Raw genomic sequence first — 27,101 nt, 5'->3', positions numbered from 1 at the left:
TTATCCATTATATCATTTTATGAAATTCAAATGTAAATTATAACTAACCGTCATACCAGTTGGGCCAGGATCTCCCGGGTCACCCCTAAGTCCAGGCTCTCCTGGAGGACCTCTCATTTCAGGCATACTTCTAAGGAGAGCTGACACCGTTGTTTCTGAACATTGACATACCTAAAAATAAAATTGCCAATTTAATGTGACTAATTAATTTTAACATTTTATATAAAAAGTTTCCAACGAGCTATCATTTACTAGAATTATTACTACTGAATATTTTATATTAAATTTATTAAATCCTGTCCATTTAATATAATAATGCCTAGCAAAAAGTAAGGACAAATGTATCTTAGACTAAAGACTTATAAATGTGGGTGAAGCGTAAGAGCTATGCAAAGGTCATGGCAAGCAAAGATGTAGTCTCTGCCTTTCCCTTCGGAAAACAGGGGTGATTTCATGTATGTATGGAATTGAAGGGATTGCTTGGGATTGCTTGAATTGTATAATGTTATGTCGTTCCAACTTACTCCTTTCTCCCCTTTCTTTCCATGGGGTCCAATTGGACCTCTGGGTCCAATTACTGTCTCACCGGGCTCACCCTGTATGGAAAATATTTCTTTATTATTTGCTTTATGATTTTTTTCCACTAAAATCTCTTGAATCGTAAAATAATTTTTGAATTAATGAGTAAAATTGAATTCTTTATTGACATAAATTATACGAGTATTATGTAATTTTTATTCTTCAGTGAAAATTTTGTGGACTATTCTGTATTTTATTCTGTGCAGTAAAGATATTTCAAATAATTATTTAAAACGTAAGATTTTAATCACAACGTCTTAATCCATTTAAATAAGCTTAACTTACCTTTTGCCCCTTTTCACCCCTAACGACCTTTTCTGAAATAAAAATACGAATTAAACATCTATTAGTTAAAGTTGAGATAAGTAATAATAATTCTTTTAATCGCTAATTCGTGTAGTACTCTAGATAATTATGGATAACTATTTTTTTTTAATTCTTCCAAAGGGTAATATTATAAATACTTTAAAAAAAACCTTTGTACTACTTACCTTCTTCCGGTGTCTGGAAAAGAAAAATATAAAACATTAAAAATTTTGATCATCAGCGTATCAAAAAAAATCTTTGTAAAGTTAAATAATTAAATAAAGTTAAATTAATAAATATGTAATAGACTCTAATAACCAAAGTACAAAATCATCTTCGAGAGTGTCGGCGGTTGAATCTGAAAGGTGCCTGGTTATATGCTTTTTAAAGTTTTGTGAATTAGTTTCAATACTTTTGGAAGCGTAAAGATCGGTTAAATATTATATTATTTTGATTTTGAACATTACAAATAATTTAAACTGTCTTATATTGAAAAAAATATTAATTCTACTTAAATGACACTATAGTATTATTAATTACTCTTACAAAGATTTACATTAGTTGCCTTTCAATATTGAGTAATACTCACACATAGTTCTAGAAGAGTGCTGTCTAGATTTGGACCAGTCATGATTGTCAAGTCTTCTATGGTTCCCTGTAACAATAAAAGATAAATTTCATTGAAGGATGTCCATGTATATTATGTATAATAAATTATCACAGTTTTTTATATCTAAGTTGGAAGTAAATATATATTTATCTCGGCGGTTATTAGCGAGCCAAAGATGGATGGATCTTCCATCTACATTAAAAGTGCCGTGTGGTTTCCGGCACTTTAGAATATAACCACTTTGTTTTTTCCCATATATGTCGTAAAAGGCGACTAAGGTATAGGCTCATAAACTTGGGGTTTCTCTTGTAGGCGATGTCACTATTTAAATCTCTATTTCTTCATTAAGCCAAACAGCCGAACGTGACTATTCAGTATTTTCAAGACTGTTGGCTCTGTCTGTCGTATGGTTCCCGGCACCAATACAAAAAATAATTAGACCAGTCCATCTCTTCCCCATGGATGTCGTAAAAGGCGACTAAGGGATAGGCTTACAAACTTGGGATTCTTTTTTTAGCAACCTGTCACTATTTGAATCTTAATTCTATCATTAAACCTAATAGCTGAATGTGGCCGATCTGTCTTTTCAGGATTGTAGGCTCTGTCTAACCCACAATGGATAAAGACGTGACTCCCGATGTCTTTTCCTAAGTAAGAGCTGTTTCAGTAATGGAACACTAAATAAACTCATTCAGATTTTACGTGAACATACATACGTATGAGTATTATTAAGTTTTAATACAATACGGGGTAAACAGAGCCAACAGTCTCGAAAAGACTGAAAGGCCATATTCAGCTACGTGTCATAAGATTGAAATAGCAACAGGTTACTTTCCTTACAATAAATATCCCAAGTTTATTAACATTTCTTCATTAAATCTTGGCGTCAAATTTTAAAATTTAGAACCTAGTTTGTTTAGTAGGTAGTACTTTTAAGCTTCAACTTTCAAGCAAAAGCTAGTAAGTAGGTATACTCGTATAACTTCACTAAAGTTGTGTTTCACAAATGCATTTAACAAGCAGAACGCAGCACGTGCATCTAATTAACTATTGTCAAGTGTCGCATTTATCGTATAACACTGTAAGTGCATTTAGCGCTAGAAAACCGTAAATAGTTGGTAGAAGTTAAAACGTGAAATTTATGTTAATATTTTCGTATGGTAAATGTGAGAATTTGTGTTTTTGCGGTCTTTTTGGGAAAATATGAGTACTAGTTGCTCGTATGAAGCTCCCAATTATAATTCGTCATATTCTCGACTATGTTTAGCTATACAGGGTGTCCGATTAATCACGTCGCGTCTTGAAAGGGGGCACCCAGTATCTGATGGTTGCAAATATTTTTATTTTAAACTTTTATATTTTATAAACTTAAGAGTGTTCATGGTGTACTAGGCATGCCCTTAAATATGAAACGTGATTTGCCAGTCACCCTGTATAGGTATGAATTCTCTTAAGATGTCCATCATGAATTTGGAAACGACTTACTTACCAAAAATTATTATATATTTTTTATTAGGCCTACGTTAGGTAGTTCGAGGGCAAAACCAATATTAAAGTTTAACGCTTCATATAACTTTCCGTTTGGAAAACATGCTTCAGTGGTAGATATTTTATATTTCGTGAAATAAATTATATTGAACAAAATTTATATTTTTTTAGTAGGTCATCGGTACCACATTGGAGGGTGATTTTTGTGCCACTCACTACGCGACTTCCTAGTACAATTTATTTTTATACAGTACACTTCCCACTACCGCTGTATACTTCGATCGCTTTATTCAAAATCCATCATTCAAACTTGTTCGATATCATGTTTCTAAATTATATATACTGAAGTTAAGGTGCTAATAAATAAATTAAATCTATGTCGTAGACTAAGATAGGTAGAGTAACTACATTAGCAACTAACTAGGAACTGTTCTACCGCAGTTTGATTTCGAATGGATTTCGCCGCACCTCGCCTTGGTAAGGGATGTTGAGGGATGAGATGTATGAATGAAAATATTTTGGATGTGCAATAAGCACAAAGTGTTAAATTTTCAAAATACTTGAAATAATAATATCCGTTAACAGGTTAACTTAGTTAATAATACAAGGTGAGTGTGAATTGGATTGGGAGGGAAGAGCCTAGATGAACGTGCCTATAAAATAAAAGACAGTCAAATGAAAGTTCAAATGAAAAGTAACCCTTAACCAATAAGCTTGTATAAAGTTTTTGCGTACGAGATCATTTTTTAATGCTGTCCGAAATATAACTCATATTAACATAAAAAAGAAAGATCATCATTATTACAAACTAAAGTAATGTCTTTATTTTTTTTTGCAATGAATAATAAATAAGTCTTCTTACTCCCGAATCCCGTAGATCCGAAGCAGCTGCGAAGTTATGACATAGCGGATATTACCTAACCGAGAAACGTAAGGCATAAACCGGGACCATTCGTCTCATTGTATCTTTTAACTTCCTTCTGTGGGGAGGTTTATTTATGAGTCGGTACAACGCAGTACACAATTTTCTGTACTTCGAGTTTGTATATGAATGCAAACTAATTTTTGTGTCAGTGCTTTATTTTTTACACATGCATACGGATATATAATCAAGTATATGTCTTTAATGAGGTAGTTAACTCCAACAGTCTCTATACACATAATCACGTTTATATCCCTTCCGGGGTAGACAGAGTCAACAGTCTTTAGAAGACTGAAAGGTAACGTTCAGCTGTATGGCTTTATAATGAATAATAAATAAAAATAATGACAGGGTTGTTAGCCCATCGCCTAAAGGAAGACTCCATAGTTTAGTACCTACTTGACGAGACAGAGCATTTCTAAGCGTAGAAGTGGGAAGCTTTCTGAATTCGAACAAAATATGGGAAGTTTTTTTGCAACAATTTTTTTATCATTGGCATAATTTTTTTTTTGTTCCATGGTTACTGGCTTAATGCGTTGGTGGTATAGTGTTTAAGCTATCCACCTAAATAGTATGATACACTGAGTCTACTTTAGTCATGCCCAAAAACACTATCCTGAGTAACGCATATAAGTTTGATTCCTAACCAATGCTGTCTTATATTGATCTACGTACGAATAATATTAAATTGTTAGCGTATAAAGCATTGCCATTCAGTATGTCAATGCTGCATTCTGGGAATACACCTGCAGGTTGATGCCTTGAAGGGACTGCAAATTTGTAAATCTAGTTTGTATTAAATTACTTTTTATAGTTTTAGTTTATAATCAAATAATTTCCTTATTTAGTTATTAATAAACTATATTGGGTCATGGTTTCCGCAATAGATTCAATTACTAAGTTATTGATGACCTCATGAACATTTTCGGACATCGAATTTCTGATATTAATCTTGGAAATTGGGTTCGCAATGCAGAAATAATTACGCTAAGATAAACCAGGTTATGTAAACGTACATGATTGCAATTACGATAGGAAGTAATATTGTACGAGTAGAACGTCATTAAGATGTAAAGATAATATTACATTGATAGGACATTAATTTACAACATTAAACATAAAATTAACGTTTGGTTTGATGCATTTTTGTTCAAATAAACTTTACTTGTTATATACATATATAATAAACTAGCGACCTGCCCCGGCTTCGTATGGGTAGCATTTACATATATAAACAGCCCTCTTGCATCCCTATATTTATTTAAAAAAATTTGCAAAATCCGTAGTTTAGTTTTAAAGATCTAGGCAACAAACATACATACATACAGCATCATACATACAGACATATGTATATATGTATGTACTATGTCGTGATATTACTAGAGCCATTTGGTGCTAAGATCGATTACACCTCATTTGATTTGAAAAATCTCTCTCTGCGGCAGTTGTGACAAGCATTGTATTAAATAATTTATGATAACACGATTTTCATTGTTCAATGTTCATATATTATTAAATTATCCGAACATAACACTTTATTCAATTTAATGGGATTACGATTTAAAATAAATCCCAAACATTTAGTGCACGATAATAGAATAGCGTGAAAATGCGTCATACCGTTACAACAATAGGAACATCATGAATGCATTTGAATTTCATATTTCATCCGTAATTCATAACTCATAACGTAGACGTGTGAAATAAGCCAAATTGAGTTTTATTACAACGCGTTATGTTTGGTCGAGTAAAAATTTCCGAAGAAAATTCTGAATAAGAAAGAACTTTGAATATACCGTCGGCAAATGAGTACAAAGCGCACCGTACGAAAATCTCATTCAAATTTTGCATTTTTATTGTACAAAAAAAATATGAGGCCAAGGGAAATTATACGCGGTATGCCTCCATAGAATATATATCTCGAAAGCGGAGGCTAATTTGTAAGTGAGCCCGCCGTAAATTTCACGCGTGAAGTTGTAAACTTTTACAAAAAGTACAGTCGTATATTGTAGAGATACATCACTTTGGCTGACGTCTGAATTCCTCTAAAGTGTAGCTGTGCTCATTTCGGCTTGTACCGCTTTCCGGATTTTAAGGGTTCGCCTGTTTTTGCCTAAGTTTTTCTGTATTGTTCATTTGTTTCGCCGCTTCTTCCTAATTTGCACGTTTCGTAGTTAGTGACAGAGGAACGGTGAAGTAAAAAGTTACGGGTTTATGTTGGTTTAGCGTTTCGGTTGCGAAGGTGGATTTGTAACATTTGAACATGGAAAACGGTCGTCCATAGATTTATGCATGTATGTCAATGTTTGCATATAGGTAATCATAAATCAAAACAATAAGTAATTACTAACACCTTGCAAGATGTGCACAAAATCGACAATTCAGACCTTCAATACAAAGTAAAAACCTATTTTTCATTGATTTATGTTGTTCAGAACATATAAACAATTTAATTTTTTTATTTTACCGTGTTATAGCGAAATGGAAAACATAACTTATCTTTGGAATACATCTAATGTGAGTAAAATATTGCGAGTAGTATGTGTATATTTCATACTCGGCCACTGCCACAGTCTACAATAAAAGAAATTTCGTTGGGTTACTGCGTCGGTTTGTAGTTGGTTTTATGAATTGTCACACAGTAGTAAACACAAAATCCAATTTTTTTTTCGTGTTGGTTTAGTCGTGTAGAAAAAAAAACACGAACAATGTGTGTGCCAGTTACATCTCTTCCCGCGCAGATTATTGGGGCAATCAAGAGAAAGACGAGATGAGATTATTCTATTTTAGGTCATTAGCAATTTGTCAGTTCTTCTACATGGCCTTATGATGGAATAACTCCTAACATGGAATATCATAAACATGGTAAAGGGTCAGGTCAAAAGAACCCGAAACCGCCGAGCTTGCATGAAGTTATGAATGTGGATGAAGCAAAGGCAGTATGCAGAGATCATGGCAAATGGAAAGAGGTAGTCTCTGCCTACCCCTCCGGGAAAGAGGCGTGATTTTAAGTATGTATGTATGTATGTATGGAATATCTGGAATAATGCTTAACGTGGCCCTTCGAGTCTTCGAGCAGAGCGTCGGTGGACGAATCGGTAAGGTGCCAATGACTCTTTTAAAAGTTATGTACATTAGTTTGAATACTAATTAATGCTCTTCTTCTTTTTTGAGGGAAACATCGTGAGGAAATCTGCACATTCAGGCAACTGAATGAGTCACTATGATCGATCCAATGTGGGTCAGGTTTACTTGCAAAGGTTGCGGAGGTTAGATTGGAGTCGCTTCGTGTAAAAACCTAACTTACCCAATCCAGGATCCATGGTCAAAGGCATACCCCGGGCTCCTCCCCAGAGGGGTGAGGCTGCAATCGGGACTAAATCCAGGAGGAAGGAGTGACCATTCCAGTCTTGTAAATCTCGGTTAAATGTTTAGTAAGTAAGCAGCGATACGCAACTGCCGACTTATTTTTATTAAAATATGTATTTGAATGCTCACACCAACAAATGTACATATTTATTTTAAATGATTTCTCTGTAAGTGAAATGTAAATTTCTTTGAGAAATGAAGTTTATTTAACCACAAATTACCGGATAAAAAAATGAGTACTCTGATCCAGGATTGTGGTCATGGACTCCAAATGTCTCCAGAAAGCGAAGGACGTAACACAGAAAAACTCCAGGAAGGTAATGATTATATAACGAGTCTAATGTTTCTTTTTATTATTAAAAAAAATACACAGCATAAAATATTATTCCTAAGTTAGATAAAACATTCTCTAAATGAATGTCACGTCGAGTTTGTTTCAGTTTGTTTATTTCCACTAGTATTCAAAACTCCACTGAAACTGTTTTTATACAGTACTATTATTTGTCTGTCACACTTTATTTAGTATTCTGTTAGTATGAGGCACGAAAAAATTTTAGGGCAACGATTTTTATAGAACCTTTTTTTTAATGTCTGCACAACATTCTTATTTAGGTCTCTCAAAATATACTTATAGAGATTCAACAAAATCTTTCCTGTACTTTTGGGAAAACTTTCTATAATCACCAAAAAACACCATCATTCTGCACCTTAGCCATATTTTAACAAACATGTTCTTTTAACGTAGCATCAAAAGCCGTCCAGCAAGTGCCAGGTGGTTCCCGTCACCAATAGAAAAAACAATAACCACTCCATCTTTGTCTCATGGACGTCGTAAAAGGCGTTTAGGGGATGGGCTCATAAATTCAGGATTCTTTTAGGCGATGGCCTGGCAACCTGTCACTATTTGACAGTTCTGTCATTAAGTTAAACAGCTAAATGTAGCCTACAAGTCTTTTTAAAACTGTTGGCTAGTATTAAAAGCTAAACAAGAATCGTCAAAATGAATACAAATAAATACTAAAATTAAGCAGTCACAACCAAAATGTTACACTTGAACTGAACAGTGAAAATAGTGGCTTGCTAGTGAGTGCGGCACTAACTCAGCGTAAAATATGAGGGACGTGCGAGATTATGATAAGGCTGAGCCCAGTAAATCATTGGATTTTGCGCCCGAGAACCCGGGCAAATTTAAGGAGGATCCCTGGATCCACTCAGGCGACGATAGAAGTTGTGTTCGGGTCTTCTTGGGGCTGTATTGGATTTATCTAGGTTATAATAACTTGTCTGGTGACATGCTAGTCTGATAGCGAGAAATAAACAAAGTGTGCCGGCATTTTTTTGCACATTTTGACTGTAAATTGTCTACCCTATAAAATAATAATTTATTATAGCATTGTTGGTTCACCATAACCAAATCACGGTTAAAATGGTATTCCTTTTCCTTTTAGCATAGGCGGGCTACAACATTCACAAGAGATAGTCCTCTTATTAAAGATCCTCCTATTCCACTCTGCTGTTGAATAATCATCAAGGAACTTCATAGCATTTTGATTCAATGCCAATTCGGAAATTCATTAGATATAATCTTTTCTATCAGTTAAATTATCATAAACTTATCAAACATCTTTTGATCGAGAACAAGTTTCAAAGGCATATCAAAATTGAGATATCAAGGTAATTTTGTAGCAAAGAGCACAAACAAATATAACAAGTTGTATATCTTAAAGCCCTCTCCAAAGAAAGTTCTCACAAAAACCGAACGGACTTTGCTGAGAAACCCAACTGAAATCCTTAGGAAAGAGTCCCAAACCGCCGTTTGGTCTCTTTCTTAACTTCGGAGTGCAATTCAAGAGATTATGCGGAAATACGAAATGTAGAATTCATGCGGCTGAGAGAGTTTCAAAATTCAAAATTTGATTATTTTTACCATTCTTTTACCATTTATAAATAATACGGGTATTAAAGTAAAAGTAAAGCACCTTTATATATAGATATTTTGAGTCGCTCGGTGACCACGGATCATTGCAACATAATTTGGAACGTCCGAGATAAAATAAAGGTATGTTACATACGTGTTTAATACCCGGTTTATTAATAATAGGTTAAAATCTCTAATTCTATTACAATTGGTAACATAAAATATAGTTACGTCTATATCTATTGCGGGCTAGACAGAGCTATCCGTCTTGAAAAGACTGAAATTACACAATCTGTGGTACGCAGCGCATGTGTCTCAGTACACTAATAACGAAATTGTCGTAATCCACAAATCTTAAGAACATGCAGAACGGGCATGGTTAAATCAAAAACAGTTTCACTTACTACACTACAAATAATATACCTATTCAATATCATCAAGTAATTAAACTCTGTATTTGTTCGTTTAATCATGAAGTCTTATTAAGATTGTCGTAAATATATAGAAATCAATGTATAAAACCACTGAACCCTATATCGAAAACGAATATTTATTTAGCAATTTACCCGTCCACGTGGCAGGGTGAGGTATTCCTCATAGCGCACCCATTTTTAAGCGCACCTAGAGTTGCGCACCCAAACTATTCCTCGTAGCGCATCTAAAAGGTGCGGTAAAGAAATGAGATAAAAATATTACAATTTTATTCCTCATAGCGCACCCATGGTGAAAAATAGGGAGGAGCATGCAGGGAACGTAATATATGATATCGACAGAATTTTGGTTATGAGTTCTGATTGCTACGAGTATTATGTAGCAACTTATTACCTGATGAACTAGAACACCTGCCTTACGGGTCTTGAGTGTCTTTATAAAGATTACTCATTTAAAACAAATTATGATTTATTTTTCACACTTACATTTGAGCTTGAAAAGGATTACGTTTTATCATTATCAGCATATTGCAGTCCCTTGCAGGATATGTCTGGTCAAGTTAAATAACTTGTCTCGCTAATAGTGAAGTTCTCGGTAAGTCCAAAGCTTCTAATACAAAAAATGTGCTATTTATGTTGTGTTTAATGTAATGTATAACGTAGAAAGATATAAAAAACATGTTGATAAATAGCATATTTTTTATGTTTAATAAAATTAACTCACAGCAAAATAAAAACAATAAATTCAAATATTCCTATACTTCACACAAGTACGGAGTGTATATTAAATCATTAATCCTTACCACACTAAAAATGATAAGTAAAAATTAAATATCCTACCTACTTTTGTTACAATTGGTATAGTTTTTCTGTAGGTACTACTACATTAAACTACTTTGATTCAGAATCACTTAAATCTTATATACGTAATATCTAAAAATTTTTTGTCTTTTCTTTGTCTTAAAAGTATTGATTATATTTAAAGATAGGTACATTAAATCACAGTATAATTTATAATTAGTCTTAACACCCTGAAAATGCTTGCTTAACTAAATAATACAATAAACAATCACAGATGGATTTCCCAATAGGGACAATAATTTCACTAAAAAATCATAGCACCAGTAGGTAGAAAGTAGTGAATAAAACATAAATAAGCAAAATATAGTTACAAATACTAGTTAAAATACAGATCTCTATTTATTATATTTACGTGTGACAGATTGTTTTTTTTAACTCGTGTTTGTAAATTATCTCTATAATAACTTTACTTATGGTCGCTTTTAAAATGCAAAGTAAATCATAATTAAATGAAATAAGCTTTCGAACAGAAATCACAAATCACATTACTAAAATATTTTATAGTGATAGTGTGCGTTGCGCTCTGCTTAATGCTTAATTTTTGAAACTTACTGAGTTAATAATATAATATCCGAAAATTAAAAAAATACCACGCCAACCATAGTGCCCATCACTATTCAAAATTTAAACATGGGTGCGCTATGAGGAATAAAATTATAATATTTCTATTTCATTTCTTTACCGCACCTTTTAGGTGCGCTATGAGGAATAGTTTGGGTGCGCAACTTTAAGTGCGCTTAAAAATAGGTGCGCTATGAGGAATACCTCGGCAGGGAGGGTATCTTCCGACATAATATTTACATAAACTTTTCCTCGACCAAATAAAGAAAATAATCATAATTATGAGGTTATTGCGATATCATAACTATTTTTCTTCCAAAAAAAAAATAAGTTGATATTGCTACTTGCCCGTAAAGACGATGTCAATAAATCAATGCAAAATTATTGAAATTTATAAGACAGCTTTGGCTTATAGCATTGCGTGCGTAATTTGTTTTTTATTTCTTCTATACTATGAAAGGTTCCTTTCGAAAAGTATAACTAGAATCTTCGAATATTCGAAATAGGAATGGATGGTATAGATTTCGCCTTTTTTTTAAAACTTGGACCACACAAAAAACTGTTCGAACTTTGAAGCTATATGCGCTTTGTTCAGAGGTACCGATCCAAGTTTTTCTGTCCAACCCACACGACGTGACTTAACTTGCCCACTACAATTTGTTAAGAACTTCGTGAACCTAACGTGTAGTGTTCGAAAGCGACTAAGATTTAAGATGGAAGAGGACTTTTTAAATCGTTGAAAACTTTTATCTATTCAAATATAGGTAATTGTAATTTTATTTGAATAACTTACTATGATATCTGATACCAACTCTATAAAGCTTGTTCGTTCACGGCTCTAATTGGTCAACAGTATGTGAAGATTACATATAGTTGCGGGGTAGACAGGACCAACATTCTTGAAAATACTAAAAGGTCACGTTCAGCTGAATCGTTTTATGATGGAATTAAAATTTAAATAGTGACAGGTTTTCAAGAGGAATTTCAAGAGGAATTTCTAGTTTAAAAGCCTATTCCTAAGTCGGCATCCATGGAAAAGATTTAAAGTGGGGTTATTCTAAAGTGCCGAAAACCACACGGCACATGTCACTTACCGCAAATCCCACGGGATCAGTAAATTTCCCCAAGATAAAAGTACCCAGGGTAAAATGTACTTTTAATTTATTTTGTTAATAATAAGAATAATTTATTTAATCATAATTATTATTTATTGTCCTAGTCACGATTTTCAGAATTCAATTAATACTTTTTAACCTTCGCGTTGCATGACTTAAAATGTATGGAAATGAGAAATAACGCGAACATAAGAAGAGTAATTTATGAGTATAATATATGTATATTGATATCACTGCGGCGAATGTGGTGCAATGCATAGTCAGGTCTGCGTTCACTTGAATTGCTCTACCTGGTATAGGATTTTCATAATATTATATTGCTTTTTTTAAGAAATTAAAAAAAGGCAATATAATACTTTCTGTGTCCAGCCTCGACATGTTTTCAGCATTAAATCTGCGTATTCTACAAATGGCATTAAAATGCGAAAACGAAATAAATAGAAAACTACAATCATTTTCCATTAAATTTTTGTGTTGGAAATCGTCGTAAGCAAAAAATTCACTGTATAAATACGCTTTTAAAAATTTAAAATTTTATTGCAAAACGATCGTTTGATTTATTTTATCTGCCAGAGCTTTGGACTGACATGATTATAAGGATTGCTATTTATTGTAGTTGCTATTACAGTTGTTATGAAATTTCGATGCAATTTTCGTAAAGGGAAGAAATATTAGTGGTACTTACATATTACATTTTAAGTAACCATAACTTATTGTTGTTGAGTAACTCGTTATTTAACTGATACAATGTATTTACGTTCGTCATAACTTTTTAATATGTATCCTTTTGCCGTGCCTGGTTATTGGAAATTATTGTGTAGCGGGAGCGATGATTCGGCTCGACCGCCACCAAAGGGAAGATCTTCCGCCAGGCTAGGTGTTATGCCTGGGGAACCGCTCCCACTAAACCACACTATATATAGCTCCAATTTGTGAAATCTTTGCTTGCGCGATTTAAGTTTTTCGCTGTTTTTGATTGATAGCGTCGCGTGATATTTTTTTATTTTTGTCAAGATTATTTTCGGTCAAGACCGGAGGTCCGAAGTCTTGATATGAATTATTTATTTGTATCTATCAGTCTTGTCTAAACGGTATTGCTAAATGTCCGTTTTGAAAATGAGTCTGTCTAACGCGATCTTTTCAAAAAGTGCAAAGGCCCTCAAACTACATAACTCTCATGAATAATCTCAAACTCCAATTAGTTGGGTGCGAACAGAGCGAACTTGTGAATTTGTATAAACAATATTTCAGCTACACGTGTTACATCCTGCACTGCGAGTTGCCTTAATGAACTCATAACCCTGATTTAATGGCGGATTTTGGCGACATTAGGATTCGCTAGTTTTAGTTATTGTTTTTGCATTCAAACAAAATATGGTTGCATATGTGAGAAGTTTTTAATAAATACAGGTCAAAAACACACTTGAAACTAGCTCTAATACTCAACAATAATATATTTAACAATAAATACTTATATCGTCAAAGATCTAATCAGAAAAATCGATATCATTGTGCCCTTGCCTAAATTCAGTATTTATACAGACAGTAGTTATATTTTTGTTGCAACAAATAGTAATTGTTGTCACTTCCCTTCAGACGTTGTCATCGGTAACTATGTACCTATAGAAAAATCCTACACGTGTACACAGTAATTTAATAAGTATTTTATGTTTAGAGATAAACTATATACTTTATTGACAAATATTATCACTTAGACTATTTATAAGTAATACAGGTAAATGCGCACGTATCATCCTTTTTATCTCTAACGTTGTGAATCATGTTACGATCCATAGTTATCAAGTTCGGCTGTATTATTTTTAAAAGTACAATGTAACGCGAATGTTAAAAATTCGTATTTCAATCTGGTGCGTTCTAAAACTTTTTAAGTTTTGGAATGAACTTCTGTTTTATTATTGAAAATTCTATTTTAAATCAAGCCAGTTTGAAGTACTGTGCGGCTGACAGCCCGCGATAAATATGCCATTTAGGATAGCACAGAGAGCAAACTAAAAAACCTTTCAGGATCCCCGCATTTTAAAGCGACAGTATAATAGGTAAGCTGGATTTATTTCTACTCCGTATATCACGTTGAAACGTTTTAAAGTTGGTTCATCATATATTGCGTGATACAGGAGTCTGCAGCAAATTTAAAATTGTGCTGGTTTCACTTTATTATTTCATCTCCATGTTTATACTAATGTTATTAATTTGATGGCGGCATTGCATCGTTAATGACGTTATGTTTTGCCTAAAATACAGGGTTGAAACTGGTCGCTAAAAGAAACTTATTATCATAGTAACACAATCACCTCATTGTCCATTGGAGCAGGTCAGGTAGGTAGTAATTACTAGTCACAAAACTACAAGATTACGTTTAGCTAGATGGCCTAAAGGTGGAATTGAGATTCAGAAGTATCAGAAGTACTGTCAGGTTGCAGTTTATCACCTAAAAGAATTCCAAGTATAGAAGTTATTCTTTCATCATTATCTTTTTTAAGATTAAATTATAGACTCAAACTTACCATAGGTTTGAATCTATAAAATATTTTCTTACAAAAGCTTTGCAATACATAATTAAATAGATATTCGTAGCAATGTTTTTTCAACCCTTGAATAATTAATCGTAGTATTAATAATTTTAATCGTAATTATATCAAGCCTTAATCAAGTTAGATACAATTTGAAATTGTCAATTTCGAAATATTCTTTGATTTTCAAGTTCCTCTTAAAATCGTTGTCAAAATTAGATTGAACGAAGAAGCCAAGCGATCTTAACATTGGTATGTGAATAACAATAAAATTAAATGGATTCTATAAATTTTCTTATTGGTATATTTCGCTAACACGTTCATTGAACCATGAAAGGCCAGATTGTATGTGTAATATTGTCTATTGAAGGCAAGCCACAAATAAGATCCGATTGTGAGAAACGGAGAAAATTGGATTTGCTTTGAGACGGCACGGGTATAAAATTGAAAATGGCTTGGAATTGATATGGAATATACTTTTCGCGCAATTAATTTGAGGTAAATTGGAAAACACGTCTTTTCTTCTTGTCACGTGTTTGTTTTGGAATTTTGAATGACTTTGGTATTTAAATCCATAAAACTTGTTCCATCAATACCTTCTTATACACTACTAATACAATTATCTGAAATGATAATATTATAAACGCAAAAATGAAAACTCATTCATTCTAGGTAATAAATAAGTTATCTCTCACGGGGGAGACAAAGTCAACAGTGTTTTGAAACGAATACTCCTAAAACTACCACACCAACCAATAGTCTCGAAAAAGCTTGTAAGCCACGCTCAGCCCATTATGACTATTTCATTTTCAAAATTGTCCAATAAAGGCATAAATAGCAACATGTGTCTCATTCAAGAACCGAAACGTGTTTGCTCCTAAGCTCATGAAATGCTTATGAACTAATAACAGTTACTTTAATATAGGATTTGGCAACAGAAGTGCTAGATAGGAAGTGTAGAACCAGTCTCACTACATTGTAGTGTGGTACAAATAAGAGGAACGGGGCGTGTGTAAATATAACAAATACATATATAGAAGATTGATTACACAGATTGAGCTAGCTCCAAAGGGAGTTTGATTATTGTGTTATAGGATATTTGCTAACATACATACATAAAGTTACGCGTCTTTCCTGAAGATGTAGACAGAGACTATATCATTCCCTGGGATCCCTTCATAATCCTTTTGCTTCATTCACATTCATAACTCTCTTTAAGCAAGCTCGACGGTTTCGGGTACTCTTGACCTAACCTTCTCCGACTAAATCAAAGAACATTCGCCTAGGCCTTAAGACGTTTGTAGATATGTTACAGATAGTGCAGCAAGCAAAAAGCTAGTATTTACACTAATATTAATGCATAGGTCAATCTGTCAGTTACGTTTTCACACTTAAACCGCTGGTCCGAATTTAATGAAATTTTGTACCTTTGTTATCCGAGTTAAATAACCACTGGCTACTTCTTTAACAGCCTAAAATAAAAAAGAACAAAGGGAATTTCAGAAAAAGAGAATATATAATTATAAATAATTACGCTGGTTCACTAAACACTATAAAAATACTATTTACAGAACTAAGTTATTGTTCACACTTCTTTAAAATGCGTTATCACAAAAGCCACAATTCTTATTGTAATTAACTTTTATTAATGTGAGTTAAACACGCAAATTGTCGTAAAGAAAACGCAGTTATTACCCTTTTTAATGGAGCGTGGATCGTAGCATGAATCTTCATTGACTTGTTATTCTTTACCTTTCTGAGATTATAATGGCTTAGGATACGAATAAAATCCAGATTTTGCGCAAAGTTGTCTGTTGTTATATTTATGATCCGACAGCCATAGTCATGGACGGTTTGACACAGATTGTCGGACTGAGAGCCTCTGAATCCAAAGATCCTCGGTTCGAATCTTGGGTAGATCATGATGGAAAATTAACTTTAATCTTTTTAAATAAAACATAGTATCTTCGAGTTACTAATTATTAAAAAGCTTGGGATTCTTATTGAAGGCGATGGGCTAAAAACCTGTTACTTTGAATCTCAATTTCATGAAGCCATGCAGCTGAACGTGGTCTTTTAGTCTTTTTGAGGTTGATAAGTATGAGGCTTTAAGACTAATATGATGGGTAATAACACTTTATTTATGGACATAATTTCATCTCTGTTTAATATTTTTAAGACACAAGTGGAAATTTGATTTAAGAGACAGACACAGACATAAAAACGATATGCATTTAAAAAATGAACAGATGGATTGATTTATTGCACATAAAAACTGTCTTTCATGTCATCGTTTAGGTGGTACACAAAATCGGCCATATTGCATAAAAAGTCTGTTACAAAGTTTGAACTTAAAATTCATTTTAATGAAATGAGTGGACCTTATGTTTCTATGCACACTATTAACAAATTAATATTAAAATATTTGTGTGAACCAAATATTGATCGTGTGGTGAGTAGCGGAACTAAGCTTCAATTTAACGGAGAAGCGACATAATTACATGTTATATCTAACCTACATATTATATTGCCTGATCTGTTAAATAATATTTCAAGGGGCCAAATAATAAGGGATTAGAAGTGGAATTACGGCACGCATATTCCTATTTAAGATAAAGCATGGTCTATTTAGGAATGTGGACGAAACGAAGAAAGAAGTATGCAGAGATCGTGGCAAAAAGGTGGAATCTCTGCCTACCCCTCCGGAAAAAGGTGTGATTTTATGTTACGCTTATCAGTCTATATTTTATGATTACCATGACCAAGCACAGATTAGGTTTTGCTCGATGAATAAAAGTTTTTTTCGTCGTTAAATTCATTACTTTCTTTCATCTTCGCGTTCTCTCTTGCATCCTGTGTCGGGGCCCGGTATCCGCTTTTCTACATTTTTTTCCACTTTTTCCTATCTTCGATATATTTCTGTCCGTCGTCCATTGCCTCGCATAAAAAAATTGTAATATATTCTAATCTTTCATGACGTGTGATCAAAATTTATTAGGCCTGTCTCTATTTGTGCAAAACCAAACATTAGCCCGCCGCTCACCACTCTGTGTTATCATATTCTGTTCACACTTTATTTTATACTGAGATCGGTAGCTTCAACTGTACTATTAGTATTGTGGTTCACATTACGTTCACTAATCTATATCATATGCTAATAGGGTATTATGTAAAACCCCTTAGGGCGTGGTAGGCAAACGATCAATACACATTTGTCGCCTTTTGAAAAGTATGTATCAGCTTCATTATTTTTAATCATTTTGAATTGTCAACATTTTATTTTAATATACTTTTTTTATTTACGACATTATTGATCTTTTCTTAGGCCATATATATTTATCACAATTTGAATTGCAATAATATGAAAAACATCGTCTGTATTCGAGATAATACATAGTTTATTAGAATTTCTCAGAAGTTCAGTTATCTCTTGTCGGGAGTTAAATTTGTGCAGTTAAACGTCAATCAGTTTAATATTATCATCTTTCTTACTAACTGTGACTCATACTTAGTTGATAGATGGAACCTAAATAGCCTTCCATGTTGTGTAATACAAATAGGAATGTTATTTTGATTTGAGTTCCAATTGACTAATGACTATCTGTTTATGTATAATTTTCTAGTTAGTTACATGTTTAGAATTGATTTAAAGATATAAATTATAAAAATAAAATGTACAACTTTTCCGGTTTCTATGAATGTAAACTATTTCCAATTTATCAAATTAGTTCTATAGAGTTTAAAAAATCAGTGTATACAAAAAAATTTGGCGTCTAGTCGTTTTTGCCTCGTTTTCCACAATGTTGATTATTTTTTAAATACATTAACGCATTTATTGAAATATATAATGGAAACCTTACATTAATATTAGTTTAAATATGGCGAAAGAAGCGCAGTGAATCTTAATCATTCTTATTTGAGTGTAAGTCACGCTAGACAGATTGGTTTTCAAAAACCTAATTGATTATAGGAAGAAATAAACCCACAAATTTTATAAGTAACGGATTTTCCAAACCGAAATAAATCTCTTGCAAAATAAATTCTAAATTTAAGCGGCAGTCGCTTGAAATACTCGGAAAAGATATGCTCGGCTCCCGTACATAATTCTAACTGCTCAATTTGATAGTACGCTTTTGTTCTCCATTCTAGTTTCAGCTGTCGCCTAATATATTCAGGCTCGGCGGGTTTGTTATACTTCCCTTAATTTCCATCCTAACAGACTTTGCTTTCTTGTTACAGCTTTGCTTTGTAATTCAAATATATTTTTTTATTATTCAAATAACCAGTAAAAGAAATCATCCTGGCGAAACCTGAGCTTCAGAAAGGTGAGGATGCAACCTGGACTAACACCAGGAAATTGATATATTTTATCCACTAGCTTACCCCAAAGTTCTGTTTGCGTGAAACGATAGATCGCGCTTATATCAGTTATCGTGGGAAATTTGGGAAATCCTCTCTTAGTGTTCTTTTAGACCACTTATAGGACGGACCTACATGCCAAATTTCCTGTATTTAAACTCAGCGGTTTGGGCTGTGCCTTGATACATCAGTCAATCAGTCAATGCCCTTTCTCTTAAACCTAGAAGACAACAGCGACGGGCCAGACTTGTTGCTAGAACACAATAAACCTAACGCAAAATTTTCATGAACATTCGCTATCGAGAGTGTGTCCCAGTTGTAATTCAAAAATGTCAAATATTCCGAACAAACTACTTCCTTCCTTTAGCTGGAAAGTCGACGTTTAAAATAGGCTAAGCGCACATTTTCCTTTGGAAATACGCTGGGTTCACGTAAGCTCTTATTTCGAGGGGCGATAATAGTATCGTTATTTTTTTAACTCTTTGAGGTTTGGTGGTGGAAAAATAAACATTACTTTGCATTCCATAAATAATAAAATAATATAGTGTTAAAATTATGAAGATAAGTTGGTGTTAGGTACCTAGGCAGCTTTTGTCAAATCCTCTCACAGCATTTTTGTAGAACATTCACCCTGAGATTTGTTGTTGAAAAATGAGATTATAACAAAGATAAACTTTTTGCTACGAGTATATACTCGCACAGGCTGAGATGAGATGGGTGAAATAGGATGGCAATGTGATATGACAAGAGGCAAAATAAACTGGAGGAAACTGAATTACTGTCCTGACCTCGTAATGGTGGATTAAGGTAGCGAAGAATTAAGTATAAGTACGCTATGATGAAAAGTATTAGATCCAACATCTTACATCGATTCAGAATAAACTAATATCGTTTGTCCGCATCGGAATTCGATCTTCCGAGTGTGTTCTTTGCAAGCCACTGCGCCGGCTATATTTTCTGTGACATCTGCGGTTGAAAATTTACACCGACTTCCAAGTTGCTTGTAACTACTTGTCTTTGACGGCAAGCGTACATTGAAAAGGTGATATAAATTTACTGACATACGACATTCTGCTGATGATATTTATTCAAGAGTCAGACCAAATAATGGCTATATTTAACTTAAAAGTGAAATAAAAGTTGAAAGTAACTCTTAATATTAGTTGCTCGTAAAATCAAAGTCTGGAGGTGACTAGCTGGTATTCTGCCAAACCTTCTGGAATCGTATGAAGTCTATGGTTGGTGACACCATAAACCAAAACAATAATTTGAGCAAAATTACCACGATAATGACGTGACGTTTACTTTTCTTCAGTAGTATTTATTTATTTATTTAAAACATTTACAGAGATTAGAAATAGGATATTGAATTCTTGAATTCTGATCGGAATTCTGATAAGAAATATTCTTACCTGGAATAAGTGCTGTGTCCCACTAGTCCTTCCCAGATAGAGTAGAGCATCTTCAGACAACGTCACTTCTCCAAATGTTTCCTCGAAAGTTGCCTCGCCAAAATCCTCGCAATTCACTCTCAGTGTCATAATATTCTTTTTTACATACAACAGTATATTAATAGATTCCATTATAACCATTGAAAAAGTCAATGAATGTTCACTACTAGAACTTGTCAGGGTTACTTTTGTCAATTCTTCTGAGACTAGATTTAAACATAGTCTCAATTTGACATTGCCAACACTATCTTCTATAGAAAATAAACACGATACTTTCAAATCATTTAGTTTGAAAGTTGTGTATATTATATAAGGTGTAGTTAGTTTATTTTTATTGAATACTTCATAAAATGATACAGGATCTGATGCATCGCTGTCGAATTTCAGTGGTGTTTCGTAAATGTGTGTCTGTCTGTTGATGAAGATGTCCGCTAAATCGTATGATACTGCAACAAACAAAAAAAAATCTGATTTAAATTTTAATCCATACAGCGCAATTGACACATAGTAATTGAAAAGAATTGGTCAACAAGTTTACTGCCGCTTCCAAAGCGTCAGTGCATAAGAAGCGGTAACAAACTGCACTGCAGCATTTTCTTCAATAATGTCAACTTCACAATTATCCAAACTCAGAAAAAAAATGTGGGTGACAGAATAAGTTGTTATAATAAATTATTTCATACTGATATAATTGATCATGCAGCACTCTATAAGTTTCGTAAAAATGCTTCATATAAGTTTCTATATTTACAAGGTTGTTATAAACTGAGCTGGCATCGACTCCTTGAAAATCAAGGTTTATTTTTAAAACATAAACATCTCCATTAACACGAAATTCTTATCTATCGCTATTTGTCAAAGTGGAAGCAAACAAATCGCTGAATTAGTTGCGCCCCATCCACCGCCGAGCCCCGTTTAGACGATGATGGAAGATAAAACTCTTTTTTTGATAAAAAGTTTTTCGAAGAACTGTAGTTCTGAGGCACGCATAAGGCGATATATACATAAAAGGTATGCCCCATTTCTGGAAGGGTAGACCGAGACTATATCTTGCCCTTTGACATGATCCCTATATTTCTACTATTTTGCTTCATTTTTGTTTGACGCCTACTTTTTATTTGGCCTGTCATCAGAATGATATAATAAGGTTACGTCGTCTATGCTCTTTCAGTGTTTTCATTATAAAAAAAGTAACTAGTTTAATCTACCTAAGACCGGTAAAGTTTGTCTCCTACACATTTCTAATAACATATTTAACTATGGGTGTCCTTATCAATGGTTAAATTAAGTACCTATTGTACCTTGTTCAAAGAATATCCATAGACATCCAAAGGGGAAACGCAGCTAATGTTAATCAGCCGGGAACGAGTCGGGATAAAATTGTTGACTGATTTTATATAAAAAAAAGGTATGAGAATATTATGTTTTGTTATTTAACAGAATAAAAGAGTAAGTACTCATATATTTTGAGAATTTGAATAAAGCTCGTTGTGTGTACTTTCAACCTAACCTTTCATCAGATCGAAAGATTTTATCAACGTTCATAGGCCTTCTTTTGAATCTAAGTACGCAGACATTTCTAGAATTTGATTACACAAACGAGGCTCGAGACGCGCCTTTATATTAGAGCCAGCTGTTTGAGCTAATCTTGATCGGGTCTAATGGCTACAGTCACGGTAGCACACGAAAATATAGTTTGGTGCTAACAAATAAGCTACCACTGTAATTTGTGGGTGTTACTTGTTAACATGAGTTATTTAGGGGAAAAATCTAAAGCATAGTATAGAATCTTGTAGGCGATGGGCTAGCAACCTATCACTATTTGAATCTCAATTCCACTATAAAAATCTGAACGTGGCTTTTCGGTCCTTTTAAGACTGTTGGTTCTGTGTACCCCGCAAGGGATATAGATGTGACTATATGTATGTATGAATTAAAAGTAAAGGTATTCATTGCAAGACTTTATAACATTTTAAATATATACTTAATGAATTTCTTGTTCACATCTTTAAATCCTATCCTACTACTATTATAAAGGCGAAAGTTTGTATGGATGTATGGATGTTTGTTACTCTTTCACGCAAAAACTACTGAACCGATTACCATGAAATTTGGTATGTAGGTAGCTGAAAACCCAGAATAACACATAGGCTACTTTTTATCCCAGAGTTCCCGCGGGATTGATAGGGTTTCCATGCGGACGAAGTCGCGGGCGGCCTCTAGTTACACAATAAATAAGAATTAGGTGACTGATGTACATATATGCTTTAAAAAAAAATTGTAATCGTAATTTGTACAGTTCATTTATAAGCTGATGGTAATAGCTTATTAATGTCCCTAATAACCTAATAATTATTAAATATTCATTAGTTACCAAGGTGTTATACTTACCAGGTGATTGACTCGAAACAGTGTGCAAAAGCAGAATAACACCAAAGTACCTGGAAAAAAGTTAACAAGATGAACAGAAAAATATAACTAGCTGGAAATTAACACATTATATTTGTTATTAAATATATACAACAAAAAGTTCCGTGTCGTTCTCGGCACCAATTGAAAAATAATAGAAACACTTTCCCATGGATGTCTAAGATATAGTAGGCTTATAAACTTCTTTCAGTTGATGGGCAACCTGTCACTATTTGAATCCCAATTCTATCATTAAGCCTCAACGGGGCCTATCAGTCTATTCGAGACTGTTGGCTCTGCTGACGTGTATGTATGTTTATATATTTTTAACATTGATATATATATTCTTACTCTATATTTACTTACTCGCAAGATATATAAGCGTGATTGTATTTTTTTTTTAATTGGATATATTCAATTACATTAATATGTATATGTATATACAATTAAAAATTATCATCATGAAAGACATTTCAAAGAATCAGATTTTACAATATGTAACAAAGCAAAAATATCTAACTCACATTACGAACCAGAAGGAATCCATCATTTATGTAATAAGGAATACAGAAATTAATTTGCCCCATTCCGAGAAATCTAAGTCCCAAACAAATTATATATTAGGCAAAAGACTCGGCTGTGCATAAAAATAATTCTTCATCATTCTTGTATTACCAATTTCCCTCATCTTTTCACTGTATTCCATTTATGCCTTATTACATGCCGTGACGCGATTTTCGCAAATATTTCATTCCTTTATCAACCTTATTGAACAATCAGCTTAATACGTTAAGCTGTGTACAATATACGTATTAATATTAGATTGAATAAGATTTTTATTGCGTACTTTATGTTTTAATTTCCGGAAATTTAATATAAGAGATGAAGAGCGCTGGTTGGTATATTAGAAAAATATTGATGTAGGAATAATATTTATAGCGTATGAACAATCGAAGGATACATTTGCTTCAATTCTTTCAATCCAGTAACATAGGAAAATATTAGGGCTTTGAAAAATAATAATAATTTGTTTTATTGTTTCATGTTAAATTATGTATGTAAGTTATTAGCATGAACGTTTAGTTAAATATGTTAAACGATATTTATGCACACGCCATACCGCTCCAAAATTCATCTCTTGAAGAGATTTTTATTGAAATAAGTGTAGCACCTTTGTATTAGAATTACTGTATAAAATTTTGTGTACATAAATAAATTAAATAATAGTTTAATTCCGTTATTGTTTATATTTCTGTGGTACGAAATTATCAGACAAGTCCATAAGCTAGCATTATAAATTCGGACGTAATAACTTGTTCTACAGTTGCCTATTAGAACCTAGGTACTTTCGAAACTCAATAACGCGTAGGGTTAACCAGAAATGGCTGCCTACACGCAGAGGACAAGTATTTGAATAAGCGCTAAATAATCTTTCCACGGCTGCTATTTGTAGCATATATTTTTATTCGAGTCGTATCGTCGTATTAAATATTTTATGCGATTTTTTCTTATTATGTACCATTTTTTTAAAGTTTTTTTTTAATATATAACTATTAGGTGATTGGAGACGTCCTGGCGAAAGGTCAGGTCAGTAGGTTCTCCATACCAACGAGATTGCATAGAGTTATGAATGTGGATGAAGCGAAAGAAGTATGGAGGAATCGTGGCAAGTAGAAAGTAATGGAATTGAGATTTAGCAATAATAATCGTTTGCTAATTTTGTATATTTTATATCTCACGGACTATGTATGTAATGCTTCGAAACCCACAAGTTTAGTTTGAGATTGTAAGGCAACTTATTGCTGATGTCGTATATTACAGATTACAAATTATTAATTCTACATTTACTAAGATCAATGTCCGTTGCTAAGAGTCTGAGAAATTATCTAATTATAGAGAATCGTAGGTTGGATTTATATCCTAAGGTTCCTTAGGATTTCTGGAAAATCCCACGGGAACTGGAAATAAACGAGATTTTAAGCGAACAGAACTGCGGGCATTATTTGTTCTAACGCAGTTACTAGAAGTTCTCAATGCGCGAACAAATTAAACTTTCACAAAATTATTAATATCTCAAAAACGAATTTGATGCCCAACTATATTAAAAATTCTATCGATAGATTCTACATACTTTTAAAATATCATCAAAATCAGAAAAACGGTTCTGAAGTTATAGCGTTACGTATATAATACTGGTACATACTTACAACATTACATTTGTAAAAATAGGCCGATGAGTAATGTCTTATTATTGTTGAACGATGATGATTCTTCTATAAACTGCATACATATTAAAAATATATAATATACATACACACATAAAATCATGCATTTTCATTCAATAGGCAGAGACTACATTTTTTCACTTGCCACGATCCCTGCATACGTCTTTTGCTTCATCCACGTTCATACCTCTCTTCATGCAAGCACGTCATTGGGTTCTCTTAACATGACTCATAGCAAGGACGTTTCCGATTCGATTAAAATGATAACGTAACAGCTTAAATCAGAAACCAATACGTTACTCCATTATAATCGCATACCGAATTATCTCGGGTACGCGAGAATTAAAAGCCAATACAGTAATTATGCCAAGTCCCTTAGGAAACAGGTTGGTGCGATACAAACGCAATGCATCAGACATTCCCCAATGACTTCGCATGATAGCTATACAGGTGATGTATTACCTACACTATCGTTTACACGCAATTATGTGGCGGGGAGGGACTCATTGTATCAAGGGATACATTACCGTCTTATATAAAGTTACTAGCTGATGACCGTGACTTCGTTTGCCTGAAATTTTATCTTATTTATTATATTCCAATTTCCAAGGCCGTGTGGCTCCCGGCACCAATATATAAAAAAAAAATAGGACCACTCCATCTCGTTCCCAGGGATGTCGTAAAAGGCGACTAAGGGTTAAGCTTATAAACTTGGGATTTTTCTTTTAGGTGATGGGCTAGCAACCTGTCACTATTTGAATCTCAATTCTATCGCTAAGCCAAACAGCTGAACGTGGCAAGTCAGTCTTTTCAAGACTGTTGGCTCTATCTAACCTGCAAGGGATATAGACGTGATTATATGTATGTATGTTCCAATTTTCATGAAAATCCATGCAGAATCTTTTTGCGTGAAAGAGTAACAAACACACATACGTACATACTTACAAAGCTTCGCATTTATAATATATTAATATACTTTTGTATGTATGAAATTAGGGAAAAATATAAGGTATTTCTCCTTACATTATTCAATTGCTTTTAAGAACCTAGATGTACAAATAGAAATTCAGGTTAATTTGAATCATGATTTTATTAAAATTTATCAGATTGCCGTATGTTGTCTTCTTAGAATTTTTCTTCATAGGTCCTTCAGGGGAATTAGGATAAGTACTTTTCGTAATTAATTAAAAAGCAAGATTTCTTAGATTTCTATAGAAAACTTAAACCAAGAGAAAACAAGTAAACAGAGTAACTTAATTTTCAGCAAATTAATTTTATTGAATAAATTAATTTTGTTTTTAAGAAAATGCTGTTGTTCAGTTTGTTACCGCTTCTTCTGCACCGGCGCTTTTAAGCAGCACTAAATTTAGTTCTTAGTCATTTATACGACATAAACCTATGTTGTGCAAAAGTAAAACAGTAAAAGGATACGTCTATATGGTGAGATATTATATTGGTAATCGACATTAAAATTGACAGTTGTATGTTCACACTAGAGGCCGTCCGCGACTTCGTCCGCATGGAAACCCTATCAACAGGAACTCCGGGATAAAAAGTAGCTTATATGTTATTCTGGTACTACAAACCAAATTTCATCGTAATCGGTTCAGTAGTCTTTGCGTGAAAGAGTAAAAAACATCCATACTGACATACTTACAAACTTTCGCATGTATTTTATTAGTAGGATGTCTTTGTGATTTGATACATACTTCCAAATATTTGTATTTAAGTAAATTCTTATGTATACATATATATGGCTATAGTTCGTCTTTCTGGCTTGACAATACTACCGGACTTCAGTCATAATAAAAGTTCCAAAAAATATGCTATGGCATTTATATCAAGTTACGATACAACATGCCTATACAAAACCTTGTTTTACACACCACTAGTTTTACCAAGCACATCTTTTAATTGCTGGATTAAAGGGATTATGCAAATGACAAATGAGAGGCAAATCATTACT

At 33.3% G+C, this 27,101-nt stretch overlaps 1 protein-coding gene across 2 annotated transcripts in view; it reads right to left on the bottom strand.

Moving 5' to 3' along the window:
• Positions 1–27,101, bottom strand: part of LOC106135153 (collagen alpha-1(XVIII) chain) — a 59,428-nt gene that overhangs the window by 10,174 nt on the left and 22,153 nt on the right. For both annotated transcript variants that reach the window (XM_060946587.1, XM_060946586.1), the window contains exons 2-8: positions 22,893–22,942; positions 20,463–20,947; positions 1,475–1,540; positions 1,071–1,083; positions 865–896; positions 525–596; positions 49–171 (exon numbers count right to left, since the gene is read on the bottom strand). In XM_060946587.1, coding sequence (XP_060802570.1) covers positions 49–171; positions 525–596; positions 865–896; positions 1,071–1,083; positions 1,475–1,540; positions 20,463–20,947; positions 22,893–22,942 — 841 coding nt within the window. The remainder of the gene's footprint in view (positions 1–48; positions 172–524; positions 597–864; positions 897–1,070; positions 1,084–1,474; positions 1,541–20,462; positions 20,948–22,892; positions 22,943–27,101) is intronic.

This window comes from Amyelois transitella, chromosome 11, assembly GCF_032362555.1.
Source record: "Amyelois transitella isolate CPQ chromosome 11, ilAmyTran1.1, whole genome shotgun sequence".
NCBI classification, from domain to species: domain Eukaryota; kingdom Metazoa; phylum Arthropoda; class Insecta; order Lepidoptera; family Pyralidae; genus Amyelois; species Amyelois transitella.
This window is presented reverse-complemented; position numbering and strand designations above follow the sequence as displayed.